This window comes from Eptesicus fuscus, chromosome 18, assembly GCF_027574615.1.
Source record: "Eptesicus fuscus isolate TK198812 chromosome 18, DD_ASM_mEF_20220401, whole genome shotgun sequence".
Lineage (NCBI taxonomy): Eukaryota > Metazoa > Chordata > Mammalia > Chiroptera > Vespertilionidae > Eptesicus > Eptesicus fuscus.
This window is the reverse complement of record NC_072490.1, coordinates 954,290-968,477: the sequence shown is the minus strand read 5'-3', so window position 1 is coordinate 968,477 and position 14,188 is coordinate 954,290. Positions and strand designations below refer to the sequence as shown.

The window sequence follows — 14,188 nt, the reverse complement described above, 5'->3', positions numbered from 1 at the left end:
TGCCTGGCGGCCCCAGGGGAGGAGGCCGGCCGCGTGGCCTGTGGCTGAGCCACCCTGTGTGGGTCCGACCGGCGGGCTGACACCGCAGGTCGGGCTGCCCCTGCCCCGGCCCTCGCCCTCCGCAGGGAGGGGCTGGGGAGGACTTGCCCTGCCCCCCACTCCTCCTCCCTCCCCGCCCCCGCAGCCCCCCGGGTGGGACCAGCCACACCTGGAAGCCGGAGGGCAGACGGGGGGGGGGGGGGGGGGGACCGGCGGCCAGGGGGCCTGATGCCCAGAGAGTCACCCCAGGCCGCGGGCTCCTGACCCTGGTGCCCTCGGGAGGTGCTGCCCGGCCCCCTGGGCGCGTGGGATGCTGAGCGGGCAAAGGAGACGCAGCTGCAGGCGAGGAGCGCGCTCAGTACCGGCCGCTGCGGCTCAGGAGAACCGGGCGGAGCAGGGCGGGCGCAGAGCTCCGGGGTGCGGGAGCCCCGCGCCGGCTGCACTGTGCACCCTAGTTCCCTGCACACCGAGATGTGTGCACGCACTCCCGCCCCCACCCCCACCCCACCCGGTGGAGAGGGCACTTCCGCCGCTGCCTGGATCACAGCGCGTGTGGTCTGTGTGCATATGTGTGTACAGGTGTGTGTGCATAGGTGTGTGTGCATGTGTGTGTGCAGGTGTGTGCATAGGTGTGTACAGGTGTGTGTGCATAGGTGTGTGTGCATATGTATGTGTGCATGTGTGTGTGCATAGGTGTGTGTGCATAGGTGTGTGTGCAGGTGCGTGCACCTGTGCTTGCTGCGTGGGCGGGGTGCTGGGGGTGCAGGAGCTCGGCCGGAGGGAAGACCCGGGCTGGGGCCTGGCCTTGGCACTGGCCGCCTGGGGACCGTCTCCCCAGGAGCCGGGGGTCCCTGAGCACCTTTCAGGGGGCCCTGTCACTGCCCACACGCAGGACGCAGTGTAACAGCAGGTGGAGCGAGGAGAGGGTTCGCACCGACACCTCTGGGCCCCCATAGAACATGGCGAAATGGTAACGAGCCCGGCCAGTTCCTGTGGACAGAGCGTCGGCCTGCTGACCAGGGTCCCGGGTTCGATTCCGGCCAAGGGCAATGCCCAGGCCGCGGGCTCATCCCCAGGGGGGACGTGCAGGAGGCGGCCAATCAGCGATTCTCTCTCATCACTGCTGTTTCTCTCCCTTCCTGTCTGAAATCAATAAGAATATTTTAAGTGTTTTTAACTAAAAAAGCAAGTAGAGGAGGAAAGGTGAAAAAAAGATATAAAATAATTTCACATTAGAATTCTAAAAAAGACTAAAGCATTTATGAATAAAGTTGCTACAAACATTTATGTGCAGCCCAGCCAGCGTGGCTCAGTGGTCGAGTGTCAACCAGAAAGTCCAGGAGCGATTCCTGCTCAGGGCACATGCCCGGGTCGCGGGTTCGAGCCCCAGGTGGAGCCAACCGGCCAGGGCCAGGCCCTCCTTCCTGGTCACCTCCCTCCTCCTCCTCCTCTTGGCGGACTCAGGCCCCGGCGCCCATGGTCACTCACAAGCGTCCGTCTCTGTGAACGGCTGCTGCGCCCAAGGACAGCGGCTCGGCTCCAGGAATGGAGGCCGCGTGCGCCGTGGCCTTGAGGGGGCGGCCCGCCCGTCCTCGCTGAGCTCCGGGCCGGTGACCTTCCTGCCTCTCCCCCTCCCCCCGGGCCCTCCAGGGCTTTCCTTCCCTCGCCCCTGGGCACCGCTCCCCACAGAGAGGGGACGGGAGGCCCTCACCTCAGACACCCACACGCCTTTGGAGACTCCGTGGAGAGACATTTCCACTATAGCACCCTCTCCCACCCCCAGCCCATCTCTCCTCCCGCCCTCCCCGCCCCAAAGTCAGGGAGTTGACCCCGGGTTCTAGGCTTGATTTGCTGGGAGTCGCTCGCTCCCAGGACTCAGGATCCTGAGCTCGAGCCACAGGCGGGGGCCAGCCCTTTCTCAGACCCATTCCCGTGGGGACGCTCCGTGCTTGAGCCTGTGATGTATTCTGTATTTCTCCGTCCTTTGGGGCGTTTTTATTCCCGCGTGTATGCCGAGTCTCTTCTAGCTACATGTCGATATCAACCTCTGTATTTTTCGCCCTGGCTGGTGTGGCTCAGTGGATAGAGCATCAGCCTGTGGACTGAAGGGTCCCGGGTTCGATTCCGGTCAAGGGCACATGCCCGGGTTGTGGGCTCGACCCCCAGTGGGGGGCGTGCAGGAGGCAGCCAATCAGTGATTCTCTCTCATCGTGGCTGTTTCTCTCCCTCTCCCTCTCCCTTCCTCTCTCAAATCAATAAAAATATTTACATTTTTAAAACGTCTGCTTTCCCAGCGCACCTCCTGTGGCTTCAGTGTCCCAGGATGCCGCTTGGTTGCTCGCAGGCTAGAACGCTGACGAGCGGACGCAGGCGCCTTCCCTCTGAACCAGCCTCAACCTAACGCCCCTTCCCCCAGGAGGTGCGCCCGGGGAATTGTCCGGAACGTGCCTGTGTGTGGCCGCCCACGTCCCGCAGGTCTCGGTGTTTCCCCTCCCCCGATGCGCGGCGAAGGGGACGTTTCTCGCCCTCCGTCGTCCGAGCGTGTGACCTGTGTGCCTGGCACGGTGTCTGATGCGTGACGGGTCCATCACGGCCGATTTCTCGAATATCACCGAAATGATCACCTGGGTTTGCAAACAGAACTCTCTTTACTGCGGCGAGGAGGGAAGTCGGTGCCCGGCGCACCGCACGCGCCGCCGGGTCACGGGGTCAGAGAATACATCACCAGGACGCTGGCCTCGCGGCTCCGGGACACCACGCACACCACGCTGGCGCTGTCGCAGAGCGCCATGGAGTAGTAGCTGCAAAGGAAGCACGGGAGGGGCCGGAGGTCTATTGTGGGGTTTTTGTTTTCTTTTTAAAATTTATTGATTTCAGAGAGAAAGGGAGAGGGAGGGAGAGGGAGAGGGAGAGGGAGAGGGAGAGAGCAACATCAACGATGAGAAAGAACCATTGATCGGCTGCCTCCTGCACATCCCCCACTGGAGATCGAGCCCTCAACTGGGCATGAGCCCTGACCAGGAATCGAACCCGGGACCTTTGAGTCCGCAGGCCAATGCTCTCTCCACTGAGCCACACTGGCCAGGGCAAAGGATCTCTTTGTTTAGAGTTAGACCCTAGGATCCCTTTGCTGAACTAGACACTGGGAGCCGCGAGGAGGCGTCGGCGCAAAGCAGGGCTCACCAGCTGGGCGTGGGGTCGGCCCGCCTCTGCTCCAGGTGACAGCAGCTCCGGAGGCGCGAGCCGCAGCCGCCCTCCTGCCACGCGTACAGGTGCAGGTAGTTGTCCATGGACGCGGTGAGGACGTGGAGCGAGTCCTGCGGAGGAGAGCCGGGTGAGCGGCGCCCGTCGGAGCCTGCGCGCGGCAGGAGGAGGGCGCACGCACCATCCACAGGTGGCAGATGGCGTCCTGGTGGTGGTCGAACCGCTGCAGCAGGCCGCCGTGGATGGAGAAGAGGAACAGGTGGCAGCCGCTGTTGAAGACGATCGTGGTGCCGTCCCGGACCCCCATCCGGAACGGGCTCTCCATCCCGTCCGGCAGCATGAAGCTCGCAACCTGGTGCGCTGTTTTCGGGGGAAAGGCGCACTCGAGACCAGGCAGACTCCGGGCCGTGTGGTCAGAACCGCATCCTCACCCCGAACGAGGAGACAGACTCCCTCCCGCCCGCCCGCCCGGCTCAGGGGCTGAGCGGCGACCTAGGAGCCAGGAGGTCCCGGTCTGACTCATGGTCAGGGCACAGGCCCGGGTTGGGGGCTCGATCCCCAGTTGGGGGGCCTGCAGGGGCAGCTGATCCATGATTCCCTCTCATCCTTGATTTCTCTCTCTCCTTCTCCCTTCATCTCCGAAATCAATAACTAATATATATATATATATTATTTTTTTTACTATAATATAATTTAATTTTTAAATATATTTTATTGATTTTTTACAGAGAGGAAGGGAGAGGGATAGAGAGTTAGAAACATCGATGAGAGAGAAACATCGATCAGCTGCCTCCTGCACACCCCCCACTGGGGATGTGCCCGCAACCAAGGTACATGCCCTTGGCCGGAATCGAACCTGGGACCCTTCAGTCCGCAGGCCTGACGCTCTATCCACTGAGCCACACCGGTCAGGGCAATAACAATATATTTTAAAAATAAAAACGAATCAGACAGGCCCCGCCCACGGAGCCGGCGCCCTCCGGCGCACCTTCCACCACGGTCCCGCCCGCAGGGCTCCTGGCGGCCAGGTCAAAGGTGCTGAACCCGGTCCTTCGGAACAAGGCTCTCCGGAACATCATCGTCACCCTGTTGGCGCACCTCAGGGCCCAGCAGGCCTGGCTGCAAAACGCGGACGGGAGGGAGGCACAGAGCGGGGCGCCGTCCCCGGGCCGGAGCAGGCCCTCGGCGGAGAACACCTGTGGGGAGAGCAGGGCGCAGGGGCTGCCGCGTCTCCGCGCAGAGGCCGCGCCAGGAAACCCTCCTCCACACCTTCCCCTGTGCGCCCAGCTGCCGGGCCCGGGGGCTAGAGCCTCGGCCTTCGGACTGAAGGGTCCCGGGTTCGATTCGGTCAGGGCACATGCCAGGGCTGCGGGCCCCACCCCAGTGGGGGGCGTGCAGGAGGCAGCTGACCCACAATTCTCTCTCTCACGGGTGTTTCTCTCTCTCTCCCTTCCTCTCCACTGAGTCGCAGGAAGTCTGTCGTCGTCAGTCACTCACTGTCTTCCTGTCCTGCCCTCAGGCCCAAGGTCACACACAGAGTCCCCAGCGCCCCTCCCCGCAGCTGCCCGTGGCTTCCAAAGCCGTGTGGCCGCACTGGGGGAGAGAGAGAGAGAAACATCAGGGGGCGGGAGGTGCTCCTCCTCGGAGACGGAGACGGGCCAGGGGCTGATCCGCCCGCCGCGCCTCCCTGAGCCCCCTGCTCCCCGTGCCCAGGCCCCTGCACACAGGCCTGCTCGCCCGGCCGCTGTGGTTCAGTGGAGACAGCATCGGCCTGCGGGCCAAAGGTTCCGGGTTCGACGCTGGTCAAGGGCACATGCCAGGGCTCTATCCACGGAGCCAACCGGCCAGGGCCAGGCCCTCCTTCCTGGTCACCTCCCTCCTCCTCCTCCTCTTGGCGGACTCAGGCCCCGGCGCCCATGGTCACTCACAAGCATCCGTCTCTGTGAACGGCTGCTGCGCCCAAGGACAGCGGCTCGGCTCCAGGAATGGAGGCCGCGTGCGCCGTGGCCTTGAGGGGGCGGCCCGCCCGTCCTCGCTGAGCTCCGGGCCCGTGACCTTCCTGCCTCGCCCCCTCGCCCTGACCCTCCCGAGGCCGAGGCCGAGGCCGAGCACAGGGCGGCCTACCTTTGGCATCATGTGCGGGTGAGTCCCGCCGGCGAAGACCCACTTCCTGTTGGGCGAGCAGTGCAGGTGGTCCACAGTGTAGTTGAACGCATGGACGAGGGACACGCTGTCCAGCTGGGGCACCGTCAGCGTGTGGATGTCCCCTTCCGAGTCGCCCACCTGCAAGCAGGGCACGCCCGCCCCTCGTCACGGGCGGGAACCTAGAGCCCGGGGGCAGCCTGGCGGCGGGGGCGGGGCCACCATGTCTTTCTTTTTAAAAAAATATTTTTATTGATTTCAGAGAAGAAGGGAAAGGGGGAGAGAGAGAGAAACATCAATGAGGAGAGAGAATCATAGATCGGCTGCCTCCTGCACGCCCCACACTGGGGATCGAGCACACAACCGGGCACGTGCCCTGACCAGAATCGAACCCGGGACCCTTCCGTCTGCAGGCCGATGCTCTACCCACTGAGCAGCACCGGCCAGGGCGGGGCCACCATCTCTTCAGTCACAGGGTGGAGACCACTCCTCTGGCAGCCTGCCCCGCGGGGTCGCGGGGTCGTGGGGTCGCGGGGTCGCGGGGATGATCCCAAGGACCACGATGTCCTGAGCCCGAGCACCAGGCTGGTGACTCCCTCGCACAGCGACCCTCTGCTCTTTCCCCAGCGCCCCCCAAACCCCGCCTCTCCCTCCAGGGCGCCTGTCCACGCGCACGTCCTCCGCGATAGACACGCCGAAGAAGAAACGAGAGAGGAAGGCATCCCGGGCGGGCTCCGTGTCCGGAGGAATGGCTGAGGGCGTGCCTGAGGGACAGACAAGGCCAAGGGGGCCGCACGCACCGGAGCTGCGGCTCGAGGCGGGAGAACAGAGACGCCCAGGAGGACAGGGAGCCCCGGCCGGTGTGGCTCAGTGGATAGAGCGTCGGCCCACGGCCTGAAGGCTCCCGGGTTCAAGTCCAGTCAAGGGCACGGACCTCGGTGGCAGGTTCCCGGCCCTGGTTGGAGTGCGTGCAGGAGGCAGCCCATTGCCGTGTCTCTCTCCCATCGATCTCTCCCTTCCCCTTCCGCTCTCTCTAAAAAACGTCAATGGGAAAATATCCTCAGGTGAGGATTTACAGGAACAGCCCAGCCAGCGTGGCTCAGGGGTTGAGCATCAACCTGTGAACCAGGAGGTCACGGTTCGATTCCCAGTCAGGACACAGGCCCAGGTTATAAGCTTGATCCCTAGTGTGGGGTGTGCAAGAGGCAGCCGATCAATGATTCTCTCTCATCATTAATGTTTAGCGCTCTCTCTCTCCCCCCTTCTCCCTTCCTCTCTGAAATCAATAAAAAATATTTTAAAAAAAGATTCAATGCAATCCCCATTAAAATACCAATAGCACGCCCTGACTGGTTTGGCTCAGTGGATAGAGCGTCGGCCTGAGGACTGAAGGGTCCCAGGTTCAATTCCAGTCAAGGGCATGTGCCTTGGTTGCGGGCACATCCCCAGCGGGGGGTGTGCAGGAGGCAGCTGATCGATGTTTCTCTCTCATCGATGTTTCTAACTCTCTATCCCTCTCCTTTCCTCTCTGTAAAAAAATCAATAAAATATATTTGAAAAAAAAATAAAAAATAAATAAAATACCAATAGCATATTTCACAGACCTAGAATAAACTCTCCAAAAATCCATATGGAATAAAAAGAGACCCTGAATAGCCACAGCAATCCTGAGAAAGAAGAATGAAGTTGGAGGGATCACAATACCAGATATCAAGCTCTATTTCAAAGCCACGGTTCTCACAACTGCCTGGTACTGGCCCAAGAGCAGACACATAGACCAAATGCACAGACCAGAGGACCCAGAAATCGACCCAAGCCACTAGGCCCAATTCATATTTGACACAGGAGGCAAGAGCGCACAGCGGAGTCAAGACGTCTCTTCAGTAAATGGTGCTGGGAAAACTGGTGCAACACAATGAAACTAGACCACCAACTCACACCACACACAAAACAAACGCAAAACGGCTGAAGGACTTCAGTGTAAGACAGAAAACCATAAACATCTTAGAGGAATCCACGGGCAGCACAATAGCAGACTATGTCTCAGCAACATCTTCACCGACACAGCTCCTGGGGCAATGGAGACGAAGGAGAAAGGAACGGGGCGACATCGAAATAAAAAGCTGCTGCACAGCAAGAGAAACATCAGCATTAACGAGAGAGCCCGCTGCGAGGGAGACGTATTTGCCAACATTCTCTATAGTAATGATAATGGAAGCATAATATGCTAATTAGACCGGACAGCCCAACGACCTTCCGGATGTCCTTCCGGACGAAGCCGGGGCTGCGAGGGCCTCTGGTATCTGATAAGGGTTTCGTCTCAAAATATAAAATAAATAAAAAGAAGGCAGGTTGGGAGGCGGCCGTCATGGGGCCCAGCCCCTGCCCAGGCCCTCCCGACGCGGGGCTCGCTCACCATGAGGACGGGGCTGTCGTCCGTGAGGACGGGCTCCAAGGAGAAGCAGCGCTTGGGCATGCTGCGCGTGGCCAGGGGCTCGGCGTCCCGGCAGTTCCACACCTTGACGGCCTTCTCCTGGTCCACGGTGAACGCCAGCGACCTCTGGGGCAGGGTGGCCAGGTACTTGATGGCGGCCCGCTGGGCGGGGCTGGACCAGATCATGGAGCCCTGGGAGGGGGCGCGTGGGTCAGGGGGCGCGGTCTCCCCGCCGACTTGGACGCTTCCTCCTGACCAGGCGTCTCTTTTGCAGGAACAGAGCTAAGGAAGGTCTGCTCCATCGCCGCCACGGGAGGGCCACGAACAGGAGGAGTGAGGAAGCCCCGCCCGGCGTGGCTCAGTGGGTGGAGCGTCGGCCTGCAGACTGAAGGGTCCCGGGCGGGATCCGGTCAAGGGCACACACCTCGGTGCAGGCTCCTCCCCGGCCCGGGCCCTGGTCAGAGCTCATGCAGGAGGCAACCCGTCCATGTCTCTCTCTCATGGATGTTCCTCTCTCTCCCCCTTCCGTTCGCTCCCTTCCACTCTCTAAAAACACCCAAAATCCATGGGAAACACGTCCTCAGGGGCGGGTGGGAAAAGTGAGAGGTGAGGTTCCGTGGGCTCTAGTTTAAGCGAAGGGTCACACGTTGCTGACCAGAAGACCTGGTGGGAAGCTGTTTCTGTGGCCAATCGAGGGCCCCTCCCTCCCCGCACGTCCTCGCCCGTGGGACGGGGTGGCCACAGGGCGCGACCCGGGTGCTCGAGGCCGGACTCACCTCCTGCACATCCCAGGCGTAGAGCATGCGCCGGGAGGACACCGAGCAGAGGATGGACTTCTGACCCGTCAGGGAGGGGCCACTTCCTGAGAGGTACGCCAACGGCCCCAGGATTCCTGGAAGGCAACACAGGCCGTGCTGGGCCCAGACGCGCGAGGAACGCCCCGCTGAGGACGGAGAGCTTCCTGCCACCTTCACGGAGGACAGGACGGAAACGGCTCCGCGTCACTCACACCCGGCCCCTGGGGAGAGGTGGCCCATTTGCTTTTCCTCGTTAACCTCAGTTTCCACAGCTATAAAATGGGGATTGAAAAGAATTGCACCGGATCCTCGCCGGTGTGGCTCGTGGATAGAGCGTCAGCCTGCGGACTGAAGGGTCCCGGTCAGGGCACAGGCCCGGGGATGCAGGCTCCGTCCCCAGCATGGGGCCAGCAGGAGGCAGCTGATCCATGATTCTCATCACTGATGTTTCTCTCTCCCCCTTCCTCTCTGAGATCAATAAAAATAAATAATAAATGTTTCTTGTCCTTTAAAACGTGTGTTCGAGGAGGGACGGGAAGCCTTTGGGAAAGGGAGTCACGGGCCGGCTTTATGTTGTGCAGAGATCATGCTGGCTCCCCCAGGCAGCACAGAGGACGGGACGGGGGACAGGGCACAGGGGACGGGGACGGGACGGGGGACAGGGCACAGGGGACGGGGACGGGACAGGGACGCGGCCAGGCAGGGGCCAGTGCTTATCATCACAGCAGCTCAGTCCCGTTATGCCTTCCTTCCCTTTCTCTTCGCTGAATGAGCACACACACGCGCACACACACACACACGCACACACACACGCATGAGCACATACACACGCGCTGTGCATGCACACGCACACACACATGAGCACATACACATGCGTTGTGCATGCACACGCACACACACACACACACACGCGAGCACATACACACGCGCTGTGCATGCGCACACATACACGAGCACAGACACGCTTGCGCACACACAACCCAAACCGGTCGTTTCCTCCACAGCGAACCGCGGGCCGGTCCCGCACCGAGGCTGCCCGTGGCCTCCCTGTAGGAGAAGTCCTGCGGCCGGGCCCGCGCCATGCGGAGCTCACGCCGGGCCTGGGCCAGGAAGAGCTGCTTCCACGCGGGCACCTGCGGGGCCTCCCAGGGGCCGCGCCATCGGCTCCGACACAGGCTCCTGGGAAGTCACAGCCCGTCAGGCGGCCGCCCCGGCCCCCGGCCCGCCTCTGCCCAGCCCCCCCGGGCCTCCGCTCCCACCCAGGGCACCTGCCGCCTCCCCTGCCCCCCTCCTCCCCTCCCCGTCCCCTGGCCGTGCCTCCACAGGTGCTCGTCGTCCGCCATCTTGCTCCAGTACTTGGGGAGAGAAGGGGGAGAAGCAGGCAACTGGCACCCCAACGTGGCGCTCCGTCACCATCTTGTCCTGGGAGCGAGGCGCACGCGGCAGCACCGCTCCCCCAGCCGCCCGGCGGGGCCCACGGCCGTGGTCCGGCAGAGCGGCCGCTGCGGGGCGGGGCCCTCCTGGGAGACGCGGGGGCTGCCTGGGCCGGACGTGGGGCTCCGAGAGCCGCCCGTCAGCACGACTCCGGGCCCCGTTGTCACGTTCATGGAACAGAACGGCCCCGAGGGTGAGGGACACTGGCCCGACGGCCACGTGCCGCCTGCTGTCCGCTAACGGGCACCAGAGTGGCCAGACCCCCGACTCCCACGGACACGGTGGGCGTGCCGGCCCGAACGCGGTCACCTTAGGGGCAGTGAAGGCCGCGTGGGGGTGACGCGGGGGCGCCAAGGTCCCGAGGCCTGAGAGCAAGGGGAGGGGTCCGGTGCCGGCTCCAAGAAGGCAGACGGAGCGCGGGGGGGGGGGGGGGGGGGGGGGGGCGCTCACCTTGCTCACCTGGCCCGCCCGCAGCAAGCTGGCGGCGTCCAGGAAGGAGAAGACGTGCAGCATGGGTACCTCAGGCAGCGGCACCGCCATCTCCACCTCCATCTCCATCGCCACCTCCATCTCGTGGCCGAGCGCGGCCGGCTCCCTCGCCCTCCGCAGGCCGCCCTGCATTTAAGGCCGCTGCGCCCGGAAGGGTGCCACCTGCCGTCGGGCGGAGCTGGAGGGAACGGGCTGCAGGTGCGCCGGCCGAGCCTCCGCTCCACCTGCTGAGGGCGCGCTCTGGCTGCCGGCCCCCACCCGCTGCTCGCAATGGACGCTGCGTTCCCAGGGACGGCGGCCGCCGCCACGCCACCTTTTGCTTGAATCCTTGTTATTTTATTCATTTATTTTTTTAAAGAAAGGTGCCACTTTTAAAAAATATATGTTTTATTCATTTCAGAGAGGAAGGGAGAGAGAAACATCCATGATGAGAGAGAATCACCGATCGGCTGCCTCCTGCACGCCCCCCACTGGGGATGGAGCCCGCAACCCGGGCCTGTGCCCTGACCGGAATCGCACCGTGACCTCCTGGTTCACAGGTCGACGCTCAGCCACGGAGCCACGCCGGCCGGGCTGACCTGTTCTCTTCCGAACATCTGTACTTTGAGGCTTGAAGGCAGCTCAGACCTGACGTGTTTACGCAGAATTCTCTCTGGTCCCGCCACGTGCATTCTGTGTCCCAGGAGTCGCCCACGTCACTGACATTCACCCTCTTGCTCCGTTGCCCAGATTTCTCGTTGCTGGTGACCCCCCTCTTCTCCTGGAGCCCCCGTCCCTTCCCCCACACACTCCCCGCCCCGCCCACCCACTCTCTTCACACCCAGTTTTCCCTAAAGCTGTGGTCGGCAAACTGCGGCTCTCGAGCCACATGCGGCTCTTTGGCCCCTTGAGTGTGGCTCTTCCACAAAATACCACGGCCTGGGCGAGTCTATGTTGAAGAAGTGGCGTTAGAAGAAGTTTAAAAAATTTGGCTCTCAGAAGAGATTCCAATCGTTGTACTGCTGATATTTGGCTCTGTTGACTGATGAGTTTGCCGACCACTGTCCTAAAGTAACACTCCCGGCGGTTCGGCTCCCCGGCTCCTGGGTTTGCTCTCGTCCCCGAGAGCCTGCGATGAGGTGTAAGTGGATTAAGCCCACGTGTTGGTGTCTGTTCTCGTCTCCCTCCCTCGATGGGCTGTGATTTCTCTGGTGACAGGGATCTGCCTGACTCACGGGAATCCAGGCCAGGCTTGTTTTGCAAACAGAAATTGGATTACCCACAGCGGAGGGAGGGTGGGCGGACGCGCTGGGCCGATGGGCAGCGCGAGGCCCTGGGGGCCGGCCCTGCGGCGACCCTGGTGCACGCCGGGCGCTCCGGCCCGATGCGGGGCCGGTGGGAAGGAAGCTCAGGCTTCGTTTTCCCTGTTGAAAATCAGCCTGCGGACTGAAGGGTCCCGGGTTCGATTCCGGTCGGGGGCATGTGCCTTGGTTGCGGGCACATCCCCAGTAGGGGGTGTGGAGGAGGCAGCTGATCGATGATTCTCTCGCACCGATGCTTCTAGCTCTCTGTCCCTCTCCCTTCCTCTCTGTAAAAAATCAATAAAATATATATATTTTTAAAAAGAGCCAGACCTCCTTGAAGAGGCCCCCAAAAAAAGTTTTAGAAGCTCTAAGTCTGATACCAGCTGTAAGACTCGGGGATATTTCCCCAAAGGACCGGGGCATCTCTGTGAAGTACGAACACCCTGGCCAGTTCGGCTCAGTGGCTGGAGCGTCGGCCTGTGGACCGAAGGGCTCCGGGCTCAGTTCTGGTCAAGGGCACGTTCCTGGGTTGCAGGCTCCTCCCCTTCCCTCTCTCTTCCAATCTCTCTAAAATCAATGGGAAATGTCCTCGGTTGGGGATTAAAAAATAAAGTGTAATTTTTTAAAAAAGAGAGAAATTTCTTTTCCGCTTCTACAAAACCAGTGAACACCTGGTCGCCCCCCCGCAGGGGCGTGAAGAATGAGCCGTGTGGCAACCGGTGGTCACACCCTCTGGCGCCCGGAGGGCACGGCCATGGCTGGGGTCCCCGTCCTCCGTCCCGGGGTGGGGGAGGGGGCGCTGGGAGACCCCTCACCTGGCGGTGCTGATGCCGCAGGAAGAGGGCCCTGCCTCCGCGGGGGAGGGCTGTGCTCGTGGCGTCCCCTGAAATGCAGGCTAAGGCGGCCGTGTGCCCACAGCGACCTTGCCCTCTTGGACGGTGACAAGAAAACGGGGCTTATTTAAGGAAGAGGGGGTGGGAGGCGGGGGCTCCGAGCCAGAGGCTGTGGGCCCGGCTGCCGGGCTCACTGAGAAGCCGGAGAAAAGGGGCCCTGAGGCCGGTCAGGGCTCAGCCAGGAGGGGCTGCGGCTGCCCACTGCTCCCCGGGTCCCAAGTCTCCGGGTCCCTCAGAGGGAAGAGGGGGGCGGGGGAGGGAACGGCCCAGGCACGCTCCCCGGGGGAGGCCCACGCTGGCGCCCTTGTGCTGAGGGTGTCTCTCTGTCTCTCTCTCTCTGTCTCTGTCTCTGTCTCTCTCTCTGTGTCTCTCTCCCCCGCCCGCTCAGGTGGGAATCTCGGGGGCGGGTCTCAGTAGAACATGCGTCAGCTCCCAGGTCAGCTCTGTCAGGGCCACAGTCTCCACTGCCGTCGGCGCCAGGACAGGGTCACTGGTCGAGGCCGCGCCCGAGGCAGCCCCGTCACCCGTCTGGTCTGGCCGCTTCTCTGGGCCTGGAGCTGGAACACACTGAGGCCTCCATGTTACCTCCAGGGAGGAAAGGTCAGGGTTCACACCCCTGGCCAGCGATGTGCTGGGGGGGGTCACCCTAGGGACGAGGGGCCTTCTGCCCGGTGACCGTGCCTGGGCCAGCGTCCTCGTGTCGGCCAACTGCCCGCAGGAGTCACGTGGCTTTTCCCTCCGCGTTGGGGACCCTCGGACGTTGGTGGGAGACGGCCTTGTTCACTGCGTCTCCCTGTGTGTGGGTGCGGGGGGGGGGCGGTCTGTGAGGAGGGACAGGACTGTGCGTCAGGGCGTCTCCCCTCCCGGACGCGGACTTAGGTCCTCGGCACAGGCCTTGCTGCCTGGGGCTGTCCGCGTCCCTTCGCTCTGGAAATGGCCGGAAAGTTCCTCCTCCAGTTAATGCCGACGTTCTGTTCGGGCACTTCCCTTAGCTGCCAGGAGTTGTTTACACCACATTTTTTAAAAAACACGTTTTTATTGATTTCAGAGAGAGAAGGAGAGAGAGAGAGAGAAACATCCATGATGAGGGAGAATCATGGATCGGCTGCCTCCTGCACACCCCCTACTGGGGATCAAGCCCACAACACAGGCCTGTGCCCCTGACCGGAATCGAACCCGGGACCCTTCAGTCCGCAGGCCGACGCTCCATCCACCAAGCCACACCGGCCAGGGCTGCACCACTTCTTTAAAAATACGTTTTTATTGATTTTGGGAGAAAGAGAGGAAGGGAGAGGGAGAGCAAGAGAAACATCGGTGGGCTGCCTCCTGCACGCCCCCTACCGGGGATCTAACACTCACCCCGCGTGCCTTCAGATGTCTAGGCCTGAACTTGTCCTACCACACGGCCGACCTCAGCTCCGCCCCCCGGCCCCCCGCTCTCCATCCCGGCTCTCACCCTGCTTCACCCTGTCC

At 62.2% G+C, this 14,188-nt stretch overlaps 1 protein-coding gene and 1 non-coding gene across 2 annotated transcripts; both read right to left on the bottom strand.

The window, feature by feature from the left end:
* Positions 1 to 2,702: 2,702 nt before the first annotated feature.
* Positions 2,703 to 10,590, bottom strand: FBXW12 (F-box and WD repeat domain containing 12). The gene is made up of 10 exons (XM_054708003.1): positions 10,501 to 10,590; positions 9,934 to 9,971; positions 9,644 to 9,795; positions 8,596 to 8,711; positions 7,802 to 8,011; positions 5,368 to 5,526; positions 4,232 to 4,439; positions 3,425 to 3,603; positions 3,223 to 3,356; positions 2,703 to 2,840 (listed from the first exon to the last, which is right to left on the bottom strand). Exons 1-10 carry the CDS (start codon positions 10,588 to 10,590, stop codon positions 2,741 to 2,743), a joined length of 1,386 nt encoding a protein of 461 aa, XP_054563978.1. The 3' UTR covers positions 2,703 to 2,740.
* On the bottom strand, positions 3,049 to 3,127 carry TRNAR-GCG (transfer RNA arginine (anticodon GCG)). The gene has a single exon. It is a non-coding gene; the product is annotated as a tRNA-Arg (tRNA).
* Positions 10,591 to 14,188: the final 3,598 nt, after the last annotated feature.